Raw genomic sequence first — 21647 nt, forward strand, 5'->3', positions numbered from 1 at the left:
CTATGAACACAACACTGACATATTATATCCTAATGGAAAGTTCATAACTACCATGTTAGCCAACAATTAAAGGGGAACACCACCAAAAATGAAGAATTCCAATATGCTATTTCCATAGCCTGGGAAAGTTCAATCAATATACTGTATATGTGAACATAAACTACTCTCTCTCAAAGCCAGAAACCAGAGAAGTAACATCAAACTTGTGATGTTATAGGGTATAAAGTCTGGGCTTGCTCCATAGATGACAGTGAATAGGAGCCTGACTTTGTGAACCAACAGTTTGTTTTCCTTCTTTATATCCAAAATGAGCTTTGTTCTATTGTAGTGTTCTCCGTTGTGAAACAGAAAATATATCCATATAGTCAGAACATTCCTCTACGTGTTCTCATTCAGTACATTTACATGCACAGTTAAGTCGAGCAGTTATGACTCAACTAGGCCATTTACTGTGATTGTGTCAGTATACAAGCATGGTAGGGGGATCTATTCACTGACCGAAGTACGTCCGACTCCACTACCATAGGTGCCCCCCTATCAGCTTGTTAGTATTGGAGCTTTTTCCAGTTGACCTATTACGTCACAGACCAAACAATCAACAAACAAATTAGCTATGGTTAGCTAGCTGCAAACATGGTACCATGGTGGACAACTTTATGGCTCTGTACTCTTCATCCGTACAAATATACATGGCTCCGGATGTAGATTTCGCCATGTTGTTACCAGCTTCTTCTTCTCTTACACTTAATGCTATTTGACTTTCAGGTCAAAGACCAGGGTAGAAACTGTGGAGCATGCGCCGAGTGCCTCAGCCAGTTTGGGTCAGACTGACTGTATACATGCAGTCAGTCTGCACTGACTGACTGCATCTATCTGGGTGTGTTAGTCCAACTTTAAGAAATGTAATTTAGCACAAATTCAGTTAGACAAACTTGTTTACGTACATGTATTTAAAAGGTTTTAGTCAGACCAACACAATAAATTGATTTTCTCTAATGTCATGTGAATGTACTAAGTGTCATCTGAAACCCCAATTCATTGTCTCTGGAGCAGCTCCAGACTTTATACTTGATGACATTACAAATTTGAGTTTTAGTACTCTAGCTTTTGGATTTGGCAGAAGAGTTGTTCATTTTTACTAATATTTTGGACTGTCTTAGACCATGGGAATAACATGTATGGATTTTGAAAATGGGTGTACTTTCTCTTTAATCTCTCTAATTATTTTTCTTGTTTAATCTATTAGTTGTTTGGTCTATAAAATGTGAGAAAATGGTGAAACATGTCAATCAGTGTCAAAGCCCCAGATGACATCCTCATGTCTTTTGTCCACAACCCAAAGATACTCACTTCTCAAATTAGTTGGCGAATAATATAATAGTTGACAACTAATCAATTAATTGTTGCAGCTCTAAAAGAGATGCACTGACAAATAACCTAAACTTTATAATGGTGATTCCATATGTAGCTTACAGTATTACAAATGAGCCTGACTAATATTAGATCTGATTTAATCTAGTGCGTGTCATCATGATTCACTGTCTCACAACTAAAATGTACCCACTAATGGATTCAAAATATAGTACTGTGCTACTGAATTTTTTTCTAGCTTCAAAAGTTTCCGTTGTCAGACCAGAAAATGAATTTTTTGAGAGTTGTGATGACCTTTGTCATATTTGGGTAGATGCAGGCAACAGCATGTGTGACACAGGTCACAGGAAAGACACTTGGTGACTAATTTTGGTTTCCAAAGAAGCTAACAAATTAAGATCTGATCTGTAAAATGTATATGCTAGCCTCAACCTTTCACCTGTAAGAGTCAAAGCATTAAAGCGGATTATTCATAAATAATTAAATAAGAACAACAAAAAACTTGAGCACATTCTTACTGACTGGAAAACTGTTACATACACCGATCAGCCAAAACATTAAAACTACTAGTGAGGGATGTGAATAAAACTGATCATCTTGTTACAATGCAGTGTTCTGCAGGGAAACCTTTGGTCCTGTGGAGGCATGGACACAGGACCTCTGAGGGTTACCTGTGGCACCGGGGTGCTGATGGCCGATCCTTGAGTCCTGTGGGTTGTGAAGTCTGGTACTGCATGTCCCACAGATGCTCAATCAGATTAGGATCTGGGAAATCTGGAGGCTGGGTCATACCTTGAGCTCTTTGTCACGTTCCTCGGGTCATTCCTGAGCAGATTTTGAGGTGTGGTACGGTGGGTGGTTCTGCTGGGGGGCCTCTGCCATCAAAAAGTGTTGTTGCCATGAAGGTGTGTACTTGATTTACTGCAGGGCTTGGGTGGGTTGAGTGTATCAGGTGGCATCTCCATGAATGCCAGGACCCAAGGTTTCCCAGCAGTCAGGGACATGATCAGAGTTATTTTCTTCATCTGTCAGTGGTTTTAATGTTTTGGCTGATCAGTGAGGAATAAAATTAGAAATAAGATGAATACTTTTTTAAACCCTAAATCTATAGAGCAAGTGATAAAATAACAAAACATGCCTGTAGCTGTGCTACTACAAATGTCGTCGGAAATATAGATATATTTTTCACTTTAATGTTGTGTGTTCATCAGTTAAGACTTTACTTTGAAAGTTTTAACCAGAAGTCCTGGCTGGTAACACTCCCTCACACTTTGTACATGTGTCTCCCATCCCAGAGCTGTAGATGGGACAGTTTGGGCAGTCAGACTTCATTCATATTCATAACAATGAAGTAATATATAATTCCATTAAATTGTTGCATGCTCAATGAGATCAAATCAACTTGGAAAAGTGTTCACATACATGGCAAATATGTAAGTGAAACCCACCTTTAAACGAAGAATATGGAGCACCATCCAGTGACCAGATCTCATATTGCACCAGAAAACCACTGGGAGTTGCAAAGCAGCCAATCAGAATAACAAGAACTCATTCAAACAAATAAACTATCTTTATATTTCATTATGAAAAGAAGAAGCTACATAAAATCTGATGTACAACAAATCTGACGTTCTAAAGGCTTTCATTCATTCATTTGATCATCCATGAATGAATTCTTCGCTATTAAAAAAGATATACAAATATTGCCTCCAAACTGTAAGCCCTTCAAAAAGTATAATGGTGACATCATCTGAGGTAAAATAAGTACAATATAATAGCAAAACAACCCACAATTAAGTATGAACATAGAAAATAAAAGGAAGGATTTCTAATAACATAGTAACAAATAATAATACATTTTAGATATTTCAACACACAACACTTAAAACCTATAACAAACAGAACTTAAGTACTCTAAACCTATAAGAAGTCTTGTTAGGATACTTAACGACAATGACAGTAAAATCTAAATGTTCCAGAAATATTACAGGTGAAAAACATCACACGTTTTTACAATAAAACATATGATAGCATAAACACTGAATATCACAGACCCACAGACCCACAGACCCACACACACACACACCAACACAATGATACATAAATCAATAAAAGGTTAACAAACAAAATAAAAAAACTGTCTCTGTGTGAGTATTCATCTTGTCAAAATCCTGTTTGTTTACACTGTCTTTCTAACTCCTCCATCTCTATTAAAATACTTATAACTTTATAATCTAAATTCAGCAGAAGCCGATGTGTCAATCACCGCAGGCGGCGAGGTACAGGAGGTGCTGCGTCTGTGTGTCTCTGAGTGGGTCTTTGAGGAAGTGCTCGCGTCGGGCAGGATATGTAGCGCTCATGCATCTTCTCTGGCACCCTACGGGAAACAGACAGTTTCATGAGGTCATTGACTATAATGCAACAGCAACAGTACATACAGTAAAGGGTGGATAACTGTGTAATCATCACTTTCAGTTGAACTCGCAAGTTCACCCACGCAGTCTCACCAGACGCACCAGCACCTCAAACTTTCTTGGCATGGTGTAGGTCAGTGATTGTAACTTGCAGCCTGCCAAAGCTTTCCCTCTGGCCCACAAAGTAATAATTAATTCAGAAAATGTGATAAGGAACCCTAAAAAGAATTTAGATGGAATTAAATTTATTACGCTAGGGATAATTTACCAACCCAAAATATGTGCGTTTGACCCACAGGCACCTAAGAGGTTATAAATTTGTGCGCTATAAGTGGTAGTGATGCGACAGGTTTGAGTATGCTTGCTAGAAAAATGTCAAAACACCAAATGTCTAAGTGACAAAGCAGCAGGCAGAGTAAGTTATTAATAACTGAAAGAGACAGTGTGCACTAGTTCACCTTCCACTTCCCCTCTCTATGTCACATTCTCTTTCTCGCTCTCACACACACTCACACACACACAGGGACAAACTCAATGCTCTAATTCAACATATAGTTTGTTTTTTTCTCGTGATCTCATTTAACATTTCATTTGATTTAATTTTAAACAGTGATAAACTACTTCTCTCTCTCTCTGTCTCTCTCCAAATGTAGTTGATTCATTATTATGATGCCTACATTTATTTAAGAAACATTATTTATTTGTTCATTCATTATCCGTAACTGCTTATCGTGTTAGGGGTTGTGAGGGTACTGGAACCTATTCCAGCTGACACTGGGCAAGAAGTGGGGTGCAACAGGGTGCTGGACAGTTTACCAGACTATCACAGGGCTGATGCATAAAGACAGGCAACCATTCATGCTGAAATTCACACCAAAAGGCAATTTAGAGTCACCAGTTAGCCTAGCCTGCATGTCTTTGGACTGTGAGAGGAAGCCAGAGTACTCGGAGGGAACCCACACTGACATGGGGAGAACATGCAAACTCCACACAGAAGTGCTCCCCCACCCCAGGGCTAGCATCGTCCCCTCACAGCAAGAGGGTTCTTGCTGTGAGGGGACAATGCTAGCACTGCACCACCGTGCCACTGAAATATTACTTAGTCCATTCTAAATCTCTCAATTGAAAAAACTACTAAGCTATCGAAGTTTGCTGAACTTGGCTGATGATTAATGCATTGTTGGAATTTCAACATCACGCTTATGTGAAAAGCCAGACATGCAACTGCCATATTACTCTGTTACTGTTGTATTTGCATGCCAACTGAACAGACTGATGAAACATCTCCCTCTCTGACACACACACACACACACACACACACACACAGAATTACATAAGTAGTTATGATGAGTTTAGAGACTTAATGTTCACGAAGAAGTAAGATTCTTCACGTACAAATGGCATCATAAACAAGAAACAAAGATGACATATACAACACACTATAATACCATAAATATGTGTTCAACAACTGAATAAACTAGAAGTGTATCAGAGTTTATACCTGGTATGGTGTGGTACACACTGAGATGTTACCCACATTAGTTTTTGAAGATAAGACTTCTATCATTTAAGATAATCAGACTGCTGAGTTTCTGAAAGTTACAGGAATTCAGTGCAGTTATAGTTAACAATCAGACCACTTTTAGCATCACTTTGATCTGAGCTTTCATTTTAAAATGTTGTCAGAATGTGCTCTCTCACCTCTGTGTAGATATTTATGTGTTTTCACAGAATGAACATTAGCGCCTTCAACGCTGTCTCACTTTGGCTTCCTCCAAAATGCTGAAATGCACAGCTGTGAATCACTGGTGGGTGAACATTTCTTTTTTTATTACGACTGTCACTTACAGCAGCCTGCAGGTTCTATACTGGTCTCTCTATATTTTTTCTGTCACATGCATATTGCTCAGTGCTGTACTGTTGGGCATTGTAACATCAGTAAACACATTCACTGGTCTTTAAACTGACCTTTCTGGGACCCGTGGAGGAATTCTAGGTGGAGAAGTAAAGGGAGGAGCATCGGAGGGCCGCGGAGGTCGTGGTGGAGGAGGAAGATTTTCTATTGTGTCCTTTAGAAAGAAAAAAAACAATATATAAATTACTGGATCAATGGAAATTTCATCCACACCTTTTTTGATTATTGATAAATAGATTAGGTAATTTTTCATGTAAATGAGCTCCGTTTATATAGTGCCTTTAACTTCAGCGCTTCACAATTTACTTCTCACTCATCCATTCGCACTCACACTCATAAACCAAATTGAATCTTCACTTCACGCTCTTGTGTTGTGGCACACTCGACCCTGTCCTCTGCACTAGTAACATCCATGACATGTCTACACGAGGCAGACAAAGTCTAGTGTTCAGTTTTATTCCGTAGTCACTGGCTATGTCAGTTCTTCAGTTCCTGAAATACTTACAAGTACAAATCTACTTGAAGTTTCAAAAGTTGTTAAAGTACTCAAACTGCAAGACCCACATTTTCTTTCTTGTGAAATCTTTGAAGCTTGTCACGTATTGCTCAATGGTTTCTCAGAAATCACTTGACTGGCTGTAATCAGAATGGTGATGGGTTTTTTTCCTGCAGATTTAAATTTTGATGCTCTTATTGGAACCCCGTATTCATATCAAAAGGGTGTGATGAAGGTCCATAGGCCTGCATTGATTACTGAATCTAATCTTTAATTTTTATTTTTGATTGATCGATTAATAATTTAGTCTATCTAAGGTTATTACAATTTCACTAAAGTGCAAGGTAAAATCTTTAAAGTACTTGTTTTGTCCGACCAACAGTATAATACTACAGTATATCAAGCATTTATGGATCTATACAGTATATACATCCAGAAATGCAGCAAATCTTCAAAAATGACAAGCTAACTAGAGAGTGTTTGACATTTCTGCTTGAAATGGGGCTGCTGTGGCTCAGGAGGAAGAGCGGGCTGTCCTTTAATCACAAGGTTGGCAGAAGTGCCCTTGAGCTAGACACTGAACCCCAAGTTGCTTCCAATGGGCAGGATCTTGCATTGGTGTATAGACACTAATTCAGCCATTAAAAGCCTGTCATTGAGGGGCTAACTGTCCAGTGTAACACTTTGTGATGCTGAAGGAGTTACGTTTGTGTCAGGTGAGGATTGTTGTTTTCACACGCAGTGAAAATGCAAATGCTCATGTTGTTAATTCGAGCTCACCTCAAAGTCAGGCTCTGTCCCACTGCTGTAGCTAAAGGTGCTGTGAGTGCTGAGTCTGTTGCTCTCAGTACCTGGTGAGAAGAAACACAAGGTTAATGCGGAAATAAGACACGTGATTGCAAATGTTTCTCTGAGGTTAGTGCTTGTGGTGAATTATGCTGTAAGACCACTTCACCAAATGTGGATAAAAATATCTGTCTGAGTCTTGCAACAAAGATGTTACAGTGTACAACATGTCTGCAGGGAGAGGTATGAGCGATCACAGTGAGAATAAACAGAGAACAGACGGACTCATTCCACGGGTTTGAGAATCATGAGGCAAATTCTTCGAACTCTGGCAACCTATCAGTGCATTTGAAAGCATGGTGTTGGAGCTCTTCTGATATTTACATGCAATTTTCTGATATTTTTATTTAGCTTTAAGCAAGCTTTTGTGAAAAAAAAAAGATACAAAGCACAGGAGATTAAAGTAGCAGTTCCTTCATAAAAAATACAAGTAACTAAGAATTCATACTGAACAATAGTTCCATGCCCATACTATTCTAAGCCAGCTCATATGAAAACAACATAAACATAAAAGTAGTCGTGAAAAACCCTGAAAGAACAAACAATATAACTTAAACACACCGTGACTGTTAAGGATTAATTATGTCTCTGATAAGAGGCTGACAGATCTTATCCAAGGCCCGTCTTTAACAAAGAACCTGAGTTTGTCAAACAGTAATCTGACTTTGGGAACTTTCTGTTTCCTCTAAAACACACTTTTTCTTTTTTAGCTCAGCTGTAGGATGGTTGGCAGCTGAAGGATTGTTGTTATATCTCTCTATAAGTGTAAAAGTGAAATCTGAAACTCATTCAAAATGTTATATGGGCCAATAGAAGTAGTTCACTGACATCTATCACAGGGCAAAGCACTGAAGCTGATTTGCTGTCTGGAGAGTTTTCCAGAAATCAGGTGTGTAATTTTGTCTTTGAATAACTGAGTCTGTGAATGACTTTTAATCTGAGACGATGCCTAGAATAAACAGAACAAGTGTGAATCTCCTCAAGACTAATTACCCAAAGCTCCTCAGAGATGTGTTTTCCCTGTATTTTCTCGTATTTGATCTCGTTCGCATTCATAGAGGGAGTGTTAACAGATTGAAAGACATCATAGCGAAAGGGCGCAGTCATAGCAGGATTTATCTGTAAGTATGTCAAGTTTAGGGTGTTAAGTCTTTTTTTCAGAAGTGGTTGTGAGGGTGTAGTTTCTGATTAGCAGGAATTTAAAGACACTACTGGGAAATCCATGTTTTCCTTGCAACTGAGCAACAGCCACATTCAGGAACAGGCCACCAAAAGAAATACCTGACACATTGTGTGTCATACTGTAAAGAAACAAAATAAGGAAGCTAGGGCTTGTTAAGTGTTGTGAAACAAAGCTCTGAGAAAAGGTCTCAACCTAAAAATGTAAGGGAGGAAATCTAAAGCGTTCATATCTCTCACACGTAATGGGACGGCAACCATTATCATGACTATTACCATTTCTTTTAGACAAAGGTAGGCAGGACACAGGAATAACGTAGTGTCTTATTTAGTATGAAGTCAGAAGAAATTTGCTTACTGACAAACATCCCTTTAGTTGCTGGTATGAAAAAAAACATTCTAGAGTTAAGTCTGTTCAGTCCACTTCTTAATCTAGTTTTGGATTATTCCACTGGATTTAACTTCAAGCATTTTTACCTCCCACTGCCAAACTGGTGCCCAGTTGGGTAAATAGGACAAAAAAAAAAACCTTCAAGCTTTTTTATAAAAAGTTTCAACAGTTTCACATGTTGGTGCCTCAAATATCACTGCTGCCTCCAAGTGCCACTATGTAAGTCCTGAGCATCCCTTCTGAGTTCATTTAGCAACAACCTGAGAGTGATGTATAGAAAGGATTGACTGATGATCAGAACTGGGATTCAGGGAGTCCTTAGTCACTAATTCTGCTCTATCTCCTCACTTTTTTTTTAAGACAAACCAAAGGGACACATAAAATTATGAAGTGCGTAATAAACAGCTATTTTCTCTTCCTGCTTGCCTGCGTCATGTGGAGACTCAAACAAGCAAGCAGGTGCAGACACCAATAGCAAGTCACCAGTCCATCACAAAACAACAATCACTCAAAGTAGTTTATTCAACATTGCTCCTGACAGGTATGTAATTGGAAAGTGAAGCGAAAGCTATGCAAACACAAGAAGAAAGTGCAAGAACTGAGAAACTGCACTTTGGTCTTGTTTAGTTACATATCTGAGCAAACAGCAACCTCAAGGGCTGAAAAATGAAGCTATGTGCCAAAACTGCAGTTCCCTTAATGGCCACTTGAGGCTGACCTCAAAAACGAGTCAGTCCCCATAGACCACCTGAGGCCGGTTCTACGCAGGGGCAAGAGGGGGAAATGCCCCCTTAAACAAATGTCTTGCCCCCTCAAATCAAATCCGCCGAAAAAAATCACAAAACAGAAAAGTTTTCTCATCTGTCTCCACTCCACGCCGTGCTTTGTGCCGGCTGTGTGTGATCTACTGTCTGCAAAGACCCTCTCCCCAGTAAACACCCAATCACTATTTAGTATGCAAATGATGCATCGGCGTCAGGTTTCTCAGTCTCAGTGAGGCAGAATGCAGCAGTAAAGTGAAGCGTCTCGTGTCGTGAGATACTTAATATATAGTTAACAACAAAAAACAAAAGTAAATATAGCAGTGTGAGCATAGAGAGTGAGCCTGTCAGTGCGAACGTTTCTTTAATCACACAAGCACAGCGAGAGATGAGTGCCTGCTGCATGTCACATGCTGAGGACAAATGCCCTGTGTGTGCCAGACCCCTACATAAAGCCCCACCCAGCCTCTAGTTCTGCATGCTGTTTTTTTGATAATCACAGCGATTTTTACAAAGCTTTTATTAACTTTTCAGTCCTGCAGCTTTCAGCAGCTCAAAGGAGAGTGGAGTGAAGAGAAATCTATTAAATTGCTAACAAAAAACAAAACAAAAAAATGACAAAAAACCCCAAAACAAAACAAAACAAAACAAAAAAATATAAAATGTTCTGCTCTAGCCTATATCTGTTGTGTTTGTTAGTTCTGTTAGTTTGGTTTTGGTTATTTTTGTAAATACTGGCTATAGTGAGGTTATTGTAATTATTAGGTTCAAATTTATTTCATATGTCTAGATGCCTAATGGGGGTGGCACAGTGGTGTGGTTAGCACTGTCGCCTCACAGCAAGAGGGTTGCCGGTTCGATCCCGGGTGTGGGAGCCCTTCTGTGCGGAGTTTGCATGTTCTCCCCGTGTCAGCGTGGGTTCTCTCCGGGCACTCCGGCTTCCTCCCACAGTCCAAAGACATGCACATTGGGGACTAGGTTAATTGATAACTCTAAATTGTCCATAGGTGTGAATGTGAGTGTGAATGTGTCAGCCCTGCGATAGTCTGGCGGCCTGTCCAGGGTGTACCCTGCCTCTCGCCCGATGTCAGCTGGGATAGGCTCCAGCCCCCCCGCGACCCTCAAGAGGATGAAGCGGTTAGAAGATGAATGAATGAATGAATGAATGAATAGATGCCTAAAGGCCATCCAATAAGATAAATGTTAAGATGTTGGTTGTGCCTGGATGAAGGATATTTTTATTTAATTTTTTCTTAATTTTTATTTTATTTTTTGTTTATTTTATTTTTCAGTTTTCCTCCCTGAGAGATTGCCACTTTATTGTGGTCAGGGGGTCTGCGTGCCTCAGTGACCCTAAGAGCTATACCAGCAGGAGCTTAGTCTTCAGGTGGGACACCCAAGTTGGACAGGTCTTAGGGTAGAGGCCTGACAAAGTGCAGTCCATTTCTTTAGGTTGGGGGTTGGACACACAGCTAACAACAACCAAATTCCATGTAGAAAACACTGTTATCAACAACAAAACAAGCGGCGAGCACATTTGAGACCACGGTGCTTTGACACCCTCTATAGGGCACTCACACAGTGTCCCCACATCCTGCAAGTGAGTGAGTGAGTGAGTGAGTGACCTTTATTTGTCAGCTCTACCTATGGCAAAACTGTGCTGGAGCATGATGCCCCCTTCACATTTATGACTGCCCCCTCATATATGCCTGCCTAGAACCGGGCTTGAGACCACCATGTTGCAATGCCCATATTTACAGCAGAAATGACCATGTTTACAGCCTGGTACAAAAAAAAAACCCAGCTTTGGTCTCTATAGCTAATTTCCCTTTTCATGACAACAGTATGGGAGGTGAATTTTTCAGTCACCTGTTTGAATGTTATTAAAGATATACAGGATGTGCAGGATTTTCCTAAAAACAATGTATAAACTCATACATAAGTAACCTCTCTTAATATCACTTATGACCCATTAGAAGTGTGTAGCAGTGTATTTTTCTGTAGAGAATCTTCTCGCCTGTATTTTCTCCTTTTCTCTGTGCTCAGGATGTTTGTGGGCGCCCCACAGCGCACAGGTGAGGTTGGGGCTTTATAAAAAAAGTAGCAACCAGGTGCCAGACTGAAGCAGCATGCATCAAAGAGACACAGCAAATAAAAAATGCAAATATTGCAAGGTGAAACGCCAAACAAGAGTGAAAGTGGGGTTGGCTTTTATCTTCACTTTCGCTGGTGAACAACCGACAATTCTGCATAGTATACTTTACAGCTTAAAGTTATGTATAATGAAGGGTGGGATCGCTTTAAATGACAGGCTGTCAACAGATAGTGTTCTTGGGCTCCACCCTATTCTCCAAACATGATCAGTTTTGACTCCAAAAATCCAAGATGGCAAAATGCCAAACCATGTCAAAGCAGTCCTTAGAGGAGTCTACAAACCAATGGCTGACATCACTGTGGCTAATCCATTATTTTTATACAGTCTGTGGTTCTGACCACTGAGCCACGGTGTTGCAGAACAAACAAATAAAGAAGCATTAGGACTCACTGGATGTGCTGGACGTGCTGCCTGTTTTCCAGCTGCCTCTCTGGATAACCTGAGTCGCTGGGGGAGGTGGTGCCACCATTCTGGGTGCTGGCTCATACACAGCACACTCTAATGTCACACCGGAACCCCAGCCCAAGCTCCTCTGCAGCGGAGCAGATATCTCGTAATCTAAGAGGGGAGAGATCACATCAAATATTAGCACTTTTTATAACAACAGGATGTTTTTTTTTGATTTGCACTTCCCATGAATTAATCATCGAATAACTGCAAAACACACTTAAAGTCAGTTCATTGTGTAGATAAATATTACAGCCGCATTAGAGCCATTTCATTCATAATAAATATAATAAATATTAAAAAATAATTATTATACCAAGGTCCTTTCCGGACTTTTCTCTCTCTTTGTGACGTCTGGTGATGCTGTCTCGTAATTTCTTCAGATTTTCCTTAAGAAAAAAGAAAAAAAGCACACACAACACATGTTAGATCTATTTATTGAGCACTACTCAGCACCTGACAGACCATAAAGTTTGTAGAGTAGATGTACCTGCTGATAGCGTATGGAGCTAGACCTCCGTTCATGGTCAAATTGCCAGGCCTTGAACTCCTGGACGGCCTCATCCACAGTAATTTCCCCCACTTTCACCCTCTCCTGCAGAGATATGAGCTGCCTCTGTCCAGGTGTCTTCATCCCAGCATAAGGGTCATAAACAGAAGAGGGGGCATCCACCGCAGGCCGAGCTGAATGGGTGGAAAAGGTTGACATTAAACAAAAACAGAGGAGTTATCAACAAATGTGAATGTTTGCACTCTGCATTATTTCATGCCCATGAATAGCAGAAAATATGAAGTGAAAGTAAAAGTCAGAGTCAAAGAGGCACTGATGTGTGAAGCACAGCATTTTGATCAGGTCTGTAGTGTCTCTGGGTACAAGTTAACAAACTGGAATATTGAAATAACAAAAACCTGCCTAACCAGCCTGCCATAATAAGCACAGTATATTGTATAGGGGCTTGTGAAACCAGTTAAAACTTCGAACCGAAAGGGTAATTCCCCCTGACTGACATTTCTCAAAAATAGTGTTCATATCGCCTATCTCCTCTCTTACAGTTGCACAAGAAATGTGAACAGCAAATTGTATTTTCATTCACTGTCTACAAAAAAACGAGGTGGTTATGCTAATAGGCCCACACGCAATCAACAAGCATGAATTTGCAATAGTCACACACAAGCATGGATCCACATGTTGATGTATTCACACACACACACACACACACACACACACACACACACACACACACACACACACACACACACTAACATTTGTCACTAGTCCACTGATGCCTCCCTACAACAACCAGTGCATGAGTTATGAAAGAGGGCATGGCAAAATGGTGTGTGTATGTGTATCTCTGTATGTGTGTGTCTTTCTTTCGAGTTTGGTTATGTAATGTGAATCTGTTTAGAAGTTGTTATGGGCTCATAACCCACTGTGCCCTCCCCATTGGCTATCAGCTATCCTTTGGCTCATGACAAATCTTTCCACAAAATCTTGTGCAAGTCTGTGAATCCATTTGGAAGTTATGCATCTTTTTTTTTTTTTACAGGCCACTCTCACTGTCCCCATACCAAAGACTGTATAAAAAAACGCAGCAACCATGATGTCACCCACTCCGCAAATTTGAAAAGAGGTTTACATGATTAAATCACCAAAATATTTTCCTAATTCATAATTAACTCAACCTTCTTTAATTAACAACTTTCAGTGTAGTAAATTGCCTGTTCAATTTGCCTTTTCAATATTTTACAAAACAAAAAAATATACATGTTTGGCTCCATCCACAATGAGGCTGAACACAACCAGTGACATTATCAACAGTTTTACGGTGGTCAAATCAACTTAAAATGTAACTGATTAAAAACAGACTTGAAAAAAAGATTGTCAGTGCTATTTTCAATTATTTAAAATGTGCTTTACCTGCAGGATATCCCATTTCCATTGTTTTATTCTGCGACGTACCTTTATCTGAAAATACTGTCAAAAATATTGTGTTATCTATTTTTGTCTGGAGAGAAATTTTATTAAATTTGATGTGTAGAGAGAATATTTGGTGAAAGAAAAAGAGACAAGAGCGTATTACCTCTAGAGATGTAGGTCATAGGCTTTTCAGGTTCAGACTCAGGCTCAGGTCTGGGGATGGGGGCTGGTGGACGGTTCAGGATTCTCGGGTTATATGTGCCATTTGCATCCACAGTATCATAGATATCCTCTGGGAAGATATCGTATGGATCCTCCTCTTCTTCAATTTGATCTAAGTCATTATGACTGTCTTTTTCCTCTTCCTCATTTTTAAGGTACTCGCTGTTGCCCACGTCTACACTGGCATGTGGTTTTGCTGAGGGACACAATGTAACTGCATTACCCATACTATATTACGTTTAATGTGCCATATTATAAATGTTTCCATTTAAAGGTCCAGTGTGTAGGATTTCAGAAGTTATATTGGCAAAAATGGAGAATAATATAATAAGGATATTTTCTTCAGTGTATAATCAAGAATCACTGTGTTTTCGTTACCGAGGCATTTATATCTACATAGGAAGCGGGTTCTTGTCCACAGATATTGCCATGTTGCCCTGCCATGTTACTAGCAGTAGCCCACAATGGAAAAAAAACACAAAAACTGGCTCTAGATAGGGCCATTTGTGGTTTCACGTCCGCCACCGTAGTAAGCAGCCCCTCTGTGATGAGCAGTGTCAGAACACTAATTTTTAAACATGAAATTGTTTCACTCAGTGTTTTTACCAGTTTAAATCACCAGGTCTGTTTGTTTTGGAGAGGAAGAGAGCTCAGTGGATAATTCAGCTCCAGATAGTTTGGTAAAAACCTCAGTTATCAGAGATAGCAGAGAAAAAGTTGAGGTCTGAGGTGCTGGTCTAGCGGCCAATCTGCCACGTGCTGAACAGCTTAGGACAAACCCTGATTTGTAACATTAAACTGCTTTATTCAGTCTTCTTACCAGTTCTAATCACAGAGTCTGTTTGTTTTGGAGAGGAAGGGACTGAGAATTCTTGCCGGGTGAAGTTTCGGCTGGTTGGAATCTACAATCCTCACCACAAGATGCCACTGAACCCCTCTGTTTCCTTTTAAGTCTACACACTGGACCTTTAAGATCATTGTTATTAAAATGTGTACCTTGGAAGAACTTCCTAAGCATAGCTTCCTCTGGGTTCTCATCTACTGCAGTCATCACCTCATCTGAAAACAACAACAAAAAGCATCATCAGTATCAGCAACAGTTTAACCACACATTTAGTCTAAAAAAACAAACACATGTTAGTCTTACATAGGTCCTCTGCACATTCTGGATTAATCCCAAGCATTGACTCATATATGTCCTCTGAGCAACCTGAGTACTTCATCATGATATCTTGAGAGGCAGCTGACATCGACTCATACACCTCTCCTCCCTCCTCTGTGTTGATTGAGTCCTCAATGTGACACTTGAGCATGTCTGCTGTCTCCTAAATTTGTTTGAACACAACAGAGAGGCAGACAATGAGTAAAAAGATCCAAGAACCTGACTGTCAGAAGAAATTATCCAACACTTTGTTGGATACTACATAAAAATAAGTTCACCACTGGACTTACAACAAATTCATCCATGAACTGTCTGAGGTCAGAGAAGCCACTCTTCTCCGCGAGCGTGTTTGGGTAGTCTCCAGACTTGTTCATCACGCTGTAAGCCTGCAGAGCCCCGGGACACTGAAGGAGAATGGTGGTCAGCTTCTTCAGGCCGTACTTAGCAGCAAAGTGAAGCAGCGTGGGAAGCTCCTCGTCACGCTGATCTGAAGGACAAAAAGCAAATCAGATAAAACCATTTGAATGACTGTGTATTGACTCATAAAAGCTGTTTGCACTCTCTGAGGTTTCATCGTAATAGAACAAACAGGCTTTGCAGATCTGGATAATTATGCTTTCAAATACTTCCAGATATGTTCTCAGGATACATCTGCAACAACAGCACATCTGCCCCCAACTTTGAGAAATTATTTGTTGAATGACCCCAAATACATCAGCTTTGGCAATTAACAGAACAAGAAATCAGAGTTTTGTACTCACATGTCGCCATATTGTCTTCTTCAATCTGTCTGATTCCAAACAGCTGAAGGCTAGTGGCAGGCATCCTGGATTTTAGCGAGTCAGTTAGCATTTTGTCCAGAGATTCTTTTGCATTGGACGTCAAGTTGAAGGCCTGAAAGTACAAAATAACTTACATAAACTTGAGAGCTACTAACATTGGCAAAAACAGCACTGTTTACTATAAGACATATTGTCTTGCCTGGCAGATGAAGTTAACGGGATCAGTAGCATTTTCAAGACAGCGACTGACTTCTTGCATATTTGTATAATATGTAACAGGACTCAGGCTGACACAGGACTGGTCAGTGTACATGGTGAGTGAAACCACTCCAGCAGGCATATCTAGGGGAAAAAATACAGAAAACATAGTGATATAAGTTTTCAAGATCTTGCCATCAACGCTGAAAAAAGTTTGTGGTCACATGATTTCCTGGGGATACTTACCCGGTGCAGCAACACTTATAGTGTATTCATTCTCCACTGTCCCTGGGACCCTTTTTGCAGCTCCATTTTCAGGTGAAAACTCCACCTGAGGTACTGACCCATCATCTACTTTATGCGTGAAAATGATAAAAAGTTTCTCACGATCCTTTAAAAAAAGGGAAAACAGAATTAATATAGCTTTGCAGTAATTATTTTTAACTAGGACATGATAAATATTTCTGCATTTAATTAATTCTCACACACAATAAGTTAAGAAAAAGTGGGAATTACTGTTTGTTAACACACTCGCTACATAAGCTCTGATTCATACTTATATTATCACTGATGTTTTTATGATGTTATTACTTCAGTCTTACCCCGCACAGAACTCTGTTTGGTTGAACGGTAAGACAGGTGAGCTGCGTGGGTGAACTAAGTTCCCCAATCGTTGAATTCCCTGTGCTCACTGACTCTTCACCCTTCAGGACAGTTTCTTGTTGCTGTTCTGACTCCACTTCCTCTGTATTATCAGTGGTCGGATTTTCAGTTGGAGAGGCTGCTGTGACCTGAAACTCTGCTGCTGCTACAGCTTCACTCTCACGTTCAGCTTCAACTTGTCTGCCTTTAAATTAAAACAAAAAAACAAAAAAAAACAAGGAAATTAAAAAGCACTAAAAAGCATTTTCCCCATAGACCACCATTATAAAAGTGACGTCTGTAAAACTGTTGACATGACACCTCAAACTGCAAACAAGGTCAGTTATGACTCTTTCTATTCTGAATTTTTGATCCACGGAGGTCTAATATTTGTAAAAACTTTACTGAGCAGAGAAAAGAGATTTAAAAAATGTATGACATTATCACAATGTAAAGTTCATGAGCTGAGCAGGAACTTGCATATTCAGTGTCTGCATAATGCGGAGGTAAACCAAGAAACTAGAAACTCTTTTTGGCGTATGCACCAGGCAAGCAGTTAGACTGAACAGGCGACAGCTTGGGGTTTGCTATCTAGTTATTATTAGATATCTATGTTCTATGGTCACCTACATTTTCTGCGTAGCTTAAACGTGTTTTTATTCAGCCCTCAATTATTCAGAAAGGGCTAAAGGGCTAAAAGTTAACGCAGTTTTCCCCATTACACCTGCAGATCAAGGGAAAACTGCTAGTTCTGTGGATTAATCTTATTAACCAGATCATTGTTTCCAGAAAGGCAAGATAAATAAACATTTCTTGTCCAATCTTGACCACCAGATATGGCATGAAATTTGATTTACTTTCGTTGCAGTGGAGCAGAGTTCGATATCTCACACCTTTACTACATAAATCTGCAAATGGGTAAGTGAGATACCATAATATGTGTTTATGTAATTTAGGTGATCTGTCTCTTTTATAGATTTTGTTTGCTCTTTGAGCCTCTAAGAAGCTTATCAGAATTTTAAATAGTTGTAAGCTGTTGAGCTTTGGGAAAGAAGAATTAATTCAATGTGATAGGTTTTGCATACTGTCAGCGATGGACTCCAGAATGGTGGAGATGTAAAGAGCTGGCTCGTCCTCAGCATAGAGTTTTCTCCAACTGGGCCAGTCTTCGAAGCAGTCCGCCGGTACTTCATCCTCTGGCACACCACACAGCAGCGCCACCACTCTATGTGGAGGATAAAGGAGTCTCTGAAGTGCTCCCTCCAGCTCATAGCCATACAGCATGTCCAGGAGTGCTCCTGTGATGAGCAGCACAACGCACTTGCAGCTTTGGAAACATTCAAAGTCGTATCCGTGGTGCTGATCAGCTGGGTCGACTGCGTACAGCAAAATAGACCTTTTGCGGAATTTTCTGGAGGATTTCAAGATCTGCTGCAAATATGTCGCCCATTCCTGTGCCTCAGTCGTGTGCAGAATTAACAGCTCAGGTGCTGAAAGTGAATCAGATTTTCCTGAAATGACAAGCATATTACAGTGTGATTATTACATACAGTGCATGCATTCAAACAGTCTCAGAACTGCCCTACTGAAATGTCAAATTGGAAACTTTTGATCATTAGTTCCTTAAAAACTGCTGATTCAGCCTGACCACGTGAAATGATTCACAACACTGTAATCAGCTCAAACATTACGCTAATGACATGACACTGGTCATATTATGTGTTGCTCTCCATGTTGCAGCAGGTAATGTTTGTCGTGGAAATGCTCCACAACATACCAGCTGTCCGGCTGTGAAAAGTCAAGGTGACTGTGGTTAGAGAATGAATGTCCGATTTGTTTGATATTTCAGTGCAGAGCCAACAAGGAGTTGTGCAAACATTGCACTGTGTCAACACTGGTCAGAGTAATTTTGTTTGACTCATTACAGTGTTTAATCAGGTCAAGTTCACCTCTGTACACGCTAACTGGGAAAGAAATCCAACCTGACTATTTCACCTTCATCACAGTTCCCCCCGATGACGGGGCAGAGAGACTTGCCATCTGTTTCTTAATGGACCGATAACATGATTTGACTTAAGACGTGTGGGAAATTCTAAAATAACCTATATATATTTAACCGTACAGGAAGGCTAAGATGCTGGCTTCCTCTTTCTTATAAACTCACAGAGAATTGTCAATCAAAGCTTTGTTAAATAAAATCTAATTAAATAAACATATTTCAAAAGAAAGGATAAAACATTTTAAGAGAGTTATCAATATTGTGTTAAAAAAATCCGTCTTTAGGTTTTTTTCACCATTTTCAACCAACTAAAAATAAATTTACAGAAAATATGTCGTATTTACCTGATTTAATCCTTGACACGGGTTCTTCCATGGTTGTGAAGCCTCAAAAGTGCACAAAATCACCCCACAAGAAGCATCCTTTGTCCAAATATGTCCTTTACTCAAGCTCCTTTGCTCTTCAACTGAGACTATAAGCGTTCAGCTATAGCCCTTTGCTCAGTTGTATTAATAGCAACGCTTAGTTTCCTGATTTTGGTAACACTGCCCCACTTCCTGAAACAGTTGAAGAAGTGAGAAACTGCAGCACAGTGGTGTCATGTCGTGCAACATGTCTGCGATTACACTTGCCCATGGAAGTTTTTTATTAGTCATTTTCAGATAGTAGATTATGCAGGACAAAAATGTAAGAATTATAAAGAAAAATTTAAGAAATAAAAAGAACGAAGTGTTAGTGTTTATTGTGAGACATGGCAGGCACAGACCCTGGCACAGAAAACAGATAACACAAAGCCTCTTCTATTTTATGTAGGAGCACTTTTAATACACTTTTGCTCTCTGTTCTCAAAAAATACTGCGCACACACACACACACACACGCAAATACAGTTCACCTGCTGTGTGAGTCATATGCTTCTTCCGTTTTTTCACTTCCTTAACAAGGTGCAGTGTGTCTGGAGAGTTTCATATTCAGAGATACTATAAGATTCTATCTCAAATTTAAAAACATTCTTATTTTAAAACAATAACACAGTGGTCATGTTACCTCCCTACCTTAAAACTACCATAGATGTTCTGATGTAAAAGTTAATGTTAAACTAATATATCTTTACATTTATGGGCAATAAAACCGACTTTAAACATGCTGATACACTTTTTGGTCATTGTAAAACTTAAACAAACAGTTCACCCCAAAATCTATCTAGATTGTTTTGGTGTGAGTTGCAAAGTGTTGGGGAAATCGGCCGTAGAGATGCCTGCCTTCTCTTCATTATAATGATACTAGATGGCACTTGGCTTGTTGTGCTCCAAAAAAAAATAAAAATAGATTTGGAAAAACCCAACAGCATCATGACCCGGTCACTAAAGGTAATCCACAGACCAAGGGGAAGTGTATATTTACAGCTACCTCATCTTAACACCAATGAACTACCTAACATAACAGCTCAGCTGAAGAGGAAGCCATTCATATTTATATCTCGCCCCTCTCATCCATGAGTAGACGGTTGGCTGGTGTAGTTTGGTAGAAAGAAAACAGTCCAACATTAAACCACTTGCAACAAGGTCTCTGGGATATCTTGAGTTCATGATTTCTGGAAAGAGCCATCTAGGTCAAATATAACCAAGAGAAGGCAGACATCTTTATGGATGATATCTCTCACCAAAATAATCTAGACTGATAAATATAATATAGGTAAGAAGACAGATACGTATTTTTGATTTTGGGTTGAACTGTTCCTTTGATATGTTTTATAAATGCATATAAGCAAGCATATTTTTTTTGGCTTCATGCTGTGCAAAAGTTTAGGATGAAACTTGTAATAACATCACAGTTATTATTATGGATCTACATTAAGTAAAGGGTTGTTTGCGTGCTCAAATATTGACTGAACATTATCACACACACACACACACACACACACACACACACACATATACAGTACAAGCACACACAGTGTATTTCATACATTACAAAAGCTGAATGAATCATCTGCATGGCGTCACTATTACTACAGATGTGAAGTTTCAGTTTCCCCAAGAATTTCTCCCCTAATGTGTAACAACTGATTGCAACACCACATGGCACTTTACTAATGCAACCACTAGAGGGCAGCAGACAATCACTTTCATTAGCCAACAGACTGTCTCCATCACTGGTTACTATGCAGACAACTACTGCAAGAAAGCAGCCACCGCAAGACAGGTACCTCTAAACAGGCATGGTAAGATACTTAAACAGTAATATCCCATCATACTTAGGGTAAAAATAATTACTTAAATGCACTATTTCAGTTAGACACTCAACAACATAAATCTAACAACAGGGAGTTAGCATTTTTTACTTGGCAGGGACTCCACTGGAAAAAAAAACACAATTTCAAACACCAGCTCTTTCTCCTCAGCTTAAGATAAAGTTGGTGTGGAAGACTGAACTAAAGACAACATCCCCATGCCACATCGACAGAGGACAACTGTTTTGCAACTTCTGCAGGCCAGGAGGATGATTCCGCTCTGCTGGAAGAATATGGACATAACCATCTATAGGAATGTGGATGCAGCTTTGGAGAGTTGGAAACATTGTTAAAGGAAAAGACAAGAACTTAACTCATTCATGGAGTACTTGTATAGAATTTTTGTATTTATTTTTTGTTATTGTTGCTTTGGGAGGGAGAATTTACTATATCTGTGTCTCTATTTACTATATAGTGTACCGTATTCACTGTTCTGATACTGATGCTAGTATTG

The 21647-nt window shown here is 39.6% G+C and overlaps 1 protein-coding gene across 1 annotated transcript; it reads right to left on the minus strand.

The window, feature by feature from the left end:
* Positions 1–2919: 2919 nt before the first annotated feature.
* Positions 2920–19431, minus strand: pik3ap1 (phosphoinositide-3-kinase adaptor protein 1). Its single transcript, XM_050071865.1, has 17 exons — positions 19246–19431; positions 17988–18413; positions 16863–17107; positions 16507–16651; positions 16262–16404; positions 16042–16174; positions 15571–15767; positions 15266–15443; positions 15115–15177; positions 14060–14314; positions 13897–13953; positions 12466–12659; positions 12292–12364; positions 11919–12086; positions 6977–7047; positions 5754–5854; positions 2920–3748 (listed from the first exon to the last, which is right to left on the minus strand). The coding sequence occupies exons 1-17, from the start codon at positions 19274–19276 to the stop codon at positions 3634–3636; spliced, it is 2595 nt and encodes an 864-aa protein (XP_049927822.1). The 5' UTR covers positions 19277–19431; the 3' UTR covers positions 2920–3633.
* Positions 19432–21647: the final 2216 nt, after the last annotated feature.

This window comes from Epinephelus moara, chromosome 19 (assembly GCF_006386435.1).
Source record: "Epinephelus moara isolate mb chromosome 19, YSFRI_EMoa_1.0, whole genome shotgun sequence".
Taxonomy (NCBI): domain Eukaryota; kingdom Metazoa; phylum Chordata; class Actinopteri; order Perciformes; family Serranidae; genus Epinephelus; species Epinephelus moara.